The sequence below is a fragment of the Microchirus variegatus genome, assembly GCF_963457635.1.
Source record: "Microchirus variegatus genome assembly, chromosome: 18".
NCBI lineage: Eukaryota > Metazoa > Chordata > Actinopteri > Pleuronectiformes > Soleidae > Microchirus > Microchirus variegatus.
In genome coordinates this window covers 23895957-23903456 of record NC_139819.1, presented here as the reverse complement: position 1 = coordinate 23903456, position 7500 = coordinate 23895957, and the positions used below count along the sequence as shown (strand labels likewise).

Genomic DNA, 7500 nt, shown 5'->3' with positions numbered 1-7500 from the left:
CATCTTTGATGTGAGAGTAGCGTTCTGTTTTAGCTGTAGCCACGCCCCCAACATGCAGTACCACACCTGACCACTGGGCGGGAGGAAGTGCTGAGTCAGCAGATCTCAGGTATGGTCACTTCTCTCCTTCACACCTACTCTTTCCTTGCTTCCTTCCCTTATTGTTCCTCCTGTGCTGCCTTCTCTGTTAATTCCTCCCTCCTTCCTCCCCTCCTTCCTTTCCTCCCTCCCTCCCTCCTTTCCTTCCCCGTTAGCTTGATTTCCTCTCTTTTGTCCCTTGCTGCTTGTTGTTCTTCCTCTGGTGACCAACGGTAGCTTTTTGTCACTCAATAGAAGGAAACTGTTCGACATCCTTGACCTGTGTGTGTGTGTGTGTGTGTGTGTGTGTGTGCACGTGTGTGTGTGTGTGTGTGTGTTTACATCCTCTTGTTCTCAGTCCAAAAACAAACTGATATTTTTAGATGATGATTTGCATCATGATCTCATAAAGTCATGGAAACAACAACAGGTTTACATGTGGGTAAAGTTACTGTAAAGTTACTGTAAAGTTACTGTAAAGTTAATGTAAAGTTAATGTAAAGTTAATGTAAAGTTACTGTAAAGTTACTGTAAAGTTACTGTAAAGTTACTGTAAAGTTGCACTGAAGTTAAAGTGAAGTAAAAGTGAAGTTAAAGTCAAGTTACTGTAAAATTAATGTCAAGTTAATGTATAGTTTAAAGTAAACAATTTAAAGTGAAGTTACTGTAAAGTTAAAGTAAATTAAACTTAATGTAAAGTTTCAGTGCAGTTATTGTAAAGTTAATGTCAAGTTACTGTAAAGTTAAAGTGAAGTTACTATAAAGCTTAAGTAAAGTAAACTTAATGTAAAGTTTAATGTAAACAATGTAAAGTAAAATTACTGTAAACTTCATTAAGATAAAGTAAAGTTAATGTAACTCTTACTTTAAATGTGAGGTTAACGTTAAGTTAAAGTGAATTCTCTGATTTCAAACGAAATGTCGAGAAACATTTTTTACATATTTCGTTTGTCCGTTTAACGACTAACTCTCTGTCTCCCCCTGTGTCTGTCAGCGGTACTGCGGCGTCTTTACGACACATGCGAAATAAAGTTTCAGAGTGTTGTTGTTTTTGATGTGGTTACAGCGGAGAGGAGTTGTGAGGATGAGTGTGACGTCGCTGAGTTATTTATTTCATTGTTTGCTGAATTATGAGTCTTTTGAAATGTTTACTGTTGCTGAAACATGACTCGGCACAAATGAATGTGTCTTTAATGAACAAATAAACAAAAAATAACACACACACTCACACACACACACACACACACTCTCTCTCTCTCTCTAAAGTCATCAACGCTGGAATGAGGAAGTTTTACCTTCAGGCCAACGACCAACAGGATTTAGTGGAATGGATCAGTGTCCTCAACAACGCCACAAAGATCACTGTGAGACACACACACACACACACACACACACACACACACACACCTTTGGGTATGGAGTTGAATGTGTGTGTGTGTTTGACAGTGTGTGTGTGTGTGTGTGTGTTGTCAGGTGCCAAAGTCGTCCAGTGAGCTTCACACTGTCCACGACACGACTCAGGACTCACTGAAACCTGTGTCCTACAGGACGGAGATCATCGGGGGGGTCCCCATCATCACTGCTACACAGGTAACACACACACACACACACACTGTCTCTGCCCTGTGTGTGTGTGTGTGTGTGAGCAGGTTCAGTCCTGTCTGAAATGGTATGCGGCCACAAACACTGGAGCTGCCGAGGAGACAAGTAACGGCTGGTTTTTATTTCTGCCGCTGAGCAACGAAGAGTCTTTAAACCACGAAGAGTTTGTTGAAAACTTTATCGATCGTCGCGCGTTTGTGACGACGGCGTCGACTCGTGTGAGGAAACTTTTAAACGTGGTTTAAACTTTATCATCAAACATGAGCTGAAAAAAATGTTCTTTTATTTTTATAACACTAGCTACTGTGTGTGTGTGTGCGTGTGTGTGTGTGTGTGTGTGTGTGTGTGTGTGTGTGCAGGAGCAGGGGGAGGGGCAGAACGGGGCGGAGCGAGGAGGTTTGAAGCGAAGTCAGAATCAGCTTCCCTTCTATCTGTCCAGAGGAACTCAGGACCAGAAGGTCATCAAGGTCGGATACTGTGTTAAACAAGGAGCTGTGGTGAGGGGTCACACACACACACACACACACACACGCACACCCCCACTCACACACACACACATTCGTGTACTTGCTGCATACTGAGGACCAGGTAAAAGTGCTGACAAAGTGAGGACCATCATTTCCACTTTATAAATCAACACAATTACAAATATCTACTTCATGAATGACATCTATAAAGAACTACTGGGTGCAGTACCAGAAAATGTCTGCAGGTGGAGACCCAGAGCAAAAAGTGCTGGAAAACTTTTTTTTATTATTTTTTTTATTATTATTAATTTTCCAAAATTTGACAAAAACGTCATAATATACTATGTCGTCCAAAATTTGATTTGATTTTTTTTTTTACAAATTGAGTATAACATGTTATAGCAACCTAAGGAAGTGATATGAATGAAAACAAAGTGAGGACCGGTCAAAATGTCCTCACTTTGTTGGTTAAAACCCCCCACTGGTCCTCAGTATGCTGCAAGTACAAGAACACACACACACACATTCTTGTACTTGCTGCATACTGAGGACCGGGTAAAAGTGCTGACAAAGTGAGGACCATCATTTCCACTTTACAAATCAACACAATCACAAATATCTACTTCATGAATGACGTCTATAAAGAACTACTGGGTGCAGTACCATAACATGTCTGCAGGTGGAGCCCCAGAGCAAAACGTGTGTGAAACACCAGGGCTGGAAAACTGGGTTTCTGTACCAAATTGAGAACCTCAACATGTTTATAAGAAGTGATTTCAATGAAAACAAAGTGAGGACCGGCCAAAATGTCCTCACTTTGTAAAAATGTCCTCACTTTGTTGGTTAAAAACCCCTCACTGGTCCTCAGTATGCCGCAAGTACAAGAACTCACACACATTTTCTAATGGGTTCACCTGTGCTCCTCTTCCTCAGATGAAGACCTGGAAGAGGAGGTACTTCCTCCTGGATGAAAACTCTGTCAGCTACTACAAATCTGACCTGGTGAGAAACAGATTATAATCCACGGAATAAAAGAAGAAAATCTATGTCAGTTTAAGTCGACGACGTCTGCGTCACACGATCACATCTTTATCTTCGCTGTTAGACAGACTTTAACAACAGGAAACAGGAAGTTTGTAAACCACTCACTCTCCCACACCAAAGTCCACTGGTTTGTAAAGTGACCACACAGGGCAGCGTTGGACCAGCAGCTCCTGAAATAAACAGCTGAGGTTTTATTTTGAAGGTGGCGTCAGCTGTGGAGAGTGTTGTACACAGAGTGTGGTGAACGTGTGAATGAGTGAATAGTTTCATGACATCATGAAGTATGAGGACGTTCCCACTCATCACTTCCTCATTCCACAGATGTCAGTCATGATCAGTGTCACGTGATGAACACATGATGAACACATGATGAACACACAGACACACACACACATACACATAAAGAGTGTGATGAGGTCAGGCTGTCGTCATGGTAACACTGTTGTTTGTTTGTCTCAGGAGAGAGAGGCGCTGAGAGTCATTCATCTGAAGGAGATACACAAAGTCCAGGAGTGTAAACAGAGGTGAGGTCACTTCCTGTTTATGATGAGGATGATGATGGTGATGATTATGGTGAAGATGATGGTGATGATGATGATGAAGATGGTGATTATGATGAAGATGATGATGGTGATGAAGATGATGATGATGATGGTGAAGACGATGGTGATGAAGAAGATGATGATGATGGTGATGAAGATGATGATGATGATGATGGTGATGATGGTGATGATGATGAAGATGATGAAGATGATGATGGTGATGAAGATGATGATGATGATGATGAAGATGATGATGATGATGAAGATGATGGTGGTGATGATGAAGATGATGATGATGATGATGATGAGGAAGATGATGATGATGGTTGTGAATATGATGATGATGATGATGATGATGATGATGATGATGAAGATTATGATGATGATGATGATGAAGATGGTGATTATAGTGAAGATGATGAAGGTGATGATGATGATGATGATGAAGATTATGGTGAAGATGATGACGATGAAGATTATGGTGATGATGATGAAGATGAAGATGATGATGAATATGATGATGATGATGATGAAGATGATGATGAAGGTCTGTCTGTGTCTTCAGTGAACCCATGATGAGGGACAACCTGTTTGAGATGGTCACCAGCTCCAGGACCTTTTACATTCAGGTGATACAGGAAACTTCATCAATAACTTTATCAATAACTTCATCAATAACTTCATCAATAACTGTGTGTGTGTGTGTGTGTGTGTGTGTGTGTGTGTGTGTGTGTGTGTGTGTGTGTGTGTGTGTGTGTGTGTGTGTGTGTGTGTGTGTGTGTGTGTGTGTGTGTGTGTGTGTGTGTGTGTGTGTGTGTGTGTGTCAGGCTGACAGTCCAGAGGAAATGCACAGCTGGATCAAAGCTATCTCAGGAGCCATCGTAGCACAGAGAGGACCTGGACGTTCAGCTAACACTGTAGGTCTACACACACACACACACACACTGTAGGTCTACACACACACACACACACACACACACTGTAGGTCTACACACACACACACACACACACACACTGTAGGTCTACACACACACACACACTGTAGGTCTACACACACACACACACACACAATGTAGGTCTACACACACACACACAATGTAGGTCTACACACACACTGTAGGCCTACACACACACACACACACACACACTGTAGGTTTACACACACACACCCATGATGGAGGGAATTGAACCATCACCTTTATTTACTTATTTTTGAATCATATAAAAATCAAATTCTCAGCTGAACACAGATGATTATTTATTTTCGACAAATGATTTTCTGCCATCAGCTGCAGTCAAGTGTCTCCCTCTGGTGTCTGAAGAATGTACAGCAGCAGACAAAAAAACTGTGTTTTTATAATTATTAAATAATTAAGTCATATGTTAATTTAAAAAAAGGTATTTCTCTTTGTAATGTCTTCATAAAGTTAAAGAAGGACGTGAACAGCGTTACATTGTCACAGTGAATGAACATGAAGAAGGTGACAGTTGTAACAGACTGTGTTGTTTCCTCAGACTCGACGTTTGTCCACTCCGTGTTTTCACAACTACACACCGTTCTGCAACACGTATGTGACCACGCCCCCTTCTGTTCATCATCAAAGCATTGACCACGCCCCCTCCTGTTCATCATCAAATCATTGACCTCGCCCTCTCCTGTTCATCATCAAATCATTGACCACGCCCCCTTCTGTTCACCATCAAAGCATTGACCACGCCCCCTCATGTTCATCATCAAATCATTGACCACGCCCCCTCCTGTTCATCATCAAATCATTGACCACGCCCCCTCCTTTTCCGTTTACAACTCATATTTTTCACTTAAACTAATTTCTCTCTCTAATCATTTTACACATTAGGGTTAGAGTGGTTAGCTTAGCATTAGCTCCAGGAGAGCAGTTAGCATTAGCCACAGGAGAGCAGTAAGCTTAGCAATAGCAGATGGAGAGCACTTGGCTTAGCCCCAGGAGAACAGTTAGCTTAGCATTAGCTTCTGGAGAGTAGTTAGCTTAGCATTAGCCCCAGGAGAGCAGTTATCTTAGCGTTAGCCATAGGAAAGCAGTTAGCTTAGCATTAGCAGCTGGAGAGCAGTTATCTTAGCATTAGCCTCAGGAGAGAAGTTAGCTTAGCATTAGCCCCAGGAGAGCACTTAGTATTGGCCCCAGGAGAGCAGTTAGCTTAGCATTAGCAGATGGAGAGCACTTGGTTTAGCCCCAGGAGCGCAGTTAGCCTAGCATTAGCCCCTGGAGAGCAGTTATCTTAACGTTAGCCATAGGAAAGCAGTTAGCTTAGCATTAGCCCCAGGAGAGCAGTTATCTTAGCGTTAGCCATAGGAAAGCAGTTAGCTTAGCATTAGCAGCTGGAGAGCACTTAGTATTAGCTGCAGGAGAGCAGTTATCTTAGCATTCGCAGCATAGATATTAGCAGATTCTATTTCTGCTTTTATCATCTCACTTCATTCACTCATTCTTTTATTCACCATCGTCTCTAACTCTCTGTCTGTCTGTCTGTCTGTCTGTCTGTCTGTCTCTCTCTCGCTCTCTCTGTCTGTCTGTCTGTCTGTCTGTCTGTCTCTCGCTCTCTCTGTCTGTCTGTCTGTCTGTCTGTCTGTCTGTCTCTCTGTCTGTCTGTCTCTCTGTCTGTGTCTCTGTCTCTCTCTCTGTCTGTCTCTCCTCAGGAACACAGTGAGCAGTCTTCTCCGTCCTCCACCTTCTACTACTCCCTCGACCAGGAACTACACTACCCACAATCCTCAGCGGCTCCCTGGCCTCAGACTGGAGCAGGACACTTTCCTGGGCCTGTTGCCGTGGCGACTGAGCGGCGTTCAGTCCGTGATGATGCCCCTCCCCCCGGCACGATCCCGCCTGTCGCTGCAGGAGACGCTGCAGTCGTCAAAGTAGCGGAGGAGGAAGAGGAGGAGGAAGAGGAGGAGGGAGACAACATGTCGCCATGGAAACGCCTCAGCCATGTCGCTGAGCTGGGATTGGCTGTTGGCGGCGAAGAGGAGGAGCTTCACCAGTTTACCGCTGAGAACTCTGACCTTCAGATGACCTTGATATGACGATGATGATGTTCTTTCAGTGATGATCATGTGACTCTTCTTCTTCTCACCTGGGTTTTTTTTTCACACAAACACAGAAAAGTGTTTGTTTGCATGAGTGAAAGTGAGATTAAGTGAGTTAAAGTGAGATTCAGTGAGTGAAAGTGAGTTAAAGTGAGTGAAAGAGAGATTAAGTGACACTGGACCTGACGACTCAGTCGTGTTTTTTTCTGATCTTCAGATGTTTTTATTTTCATGTTCATGAGTGATTTTAAAAAATAATCCTCAAAAATCTGGACCTGGAAACTTTCTTTTCTCACCATGAGTCCTGGTCCTGGTCTTAGTCCTGGTCCTAGTCTTAGTCCTGGTCCTGGACCATAAGTGCCTGTATTGTTTTTTAAAGAGTTGATTAAAAACTCCAGTTTCAAACACTTGTTTTTATTTATTATTAGTTTTATTATTGACGACATTCTTTGTTGTGTCTCTGCAGCTGTTGTTAATAAAGTTTATTTCACACAGATGTTGTTCACTTTATTAGGAACAGGTGAACAACAACAACACGCAAAGAGAAAAGCAGCCACCAGAGGGCGCCACTGAGCCAGTCTCCTGATTGTTTTCATGTAAAGTCAATAAAGTTTCCTGTGTTTCATTCTTCTTCTTCACTGGTTCCACTTTGAGAAGATGATGAAGATGATTTCTGGACTCATCATCATCATCATCATCATCC

General features: G+C 42.5%; 2 protein-coding genes across 4 annotated transcripts in view; both read left to right on the top strand.

The window, feature by feature from the left end:
• LOC310939913 (pleckstrin homology domain-containing family A member 1-like) overlaps positions 1-7263 on the top strand; it is a 9607-nt gene extending 2344 nt beyond the window's left edge. For 2 of the 3 annotated variants that reach the window (XM_083904778.1, XM_083904779.1), the window contains exons 5-12: positions 1345-1442; positions 1552-1668; positions 2040-2177; positions 3081-3149; positions 3651-3715; positions 4299-4362; positions 4561-4650; positions 6411-7263. In XM_083904778.1, the coding sequence (XP_083760904.1) occupies positions 1345-1442; positions 1552-1668; positions 2040-2177; positions 3081-3149; positions 3651-3715; positions 4299-4362; positions 4561-4650; positions 6411-6794 (1025 nt within the window). In that variant the 3' untranslated portion in view covers positions 6795-7263. Of the gene's footprint in view, positions 1-1344; positions 1443-1551; positions 1669-2039; positions 2178-3080; positions 3150-3650; positions 3716-4298; positions 4363-4560; positions 4651-5248; positions 5302-6410 lie in introns of all 3 variants that reach the window. The other variant, XM_083904780.1, reaches the window with a different exon arrangement.
• Positions 7264-7471: 208 nt separating this feature from the next.
• Positions 7472-7500, top strand: part of LOC310939912 (serine protease HTRA1B-like) — a 17509-nt gene continuing 17480 nt past the window's right edge. The window contains exon 1 of the mRNA XM_083904777.1: positions 7472-7500. This exon is cut by the window's right edge and continues 567 nt beyond it. The gene's annotated coding sequence lies outside the window, so the exon portion shown is untranslated.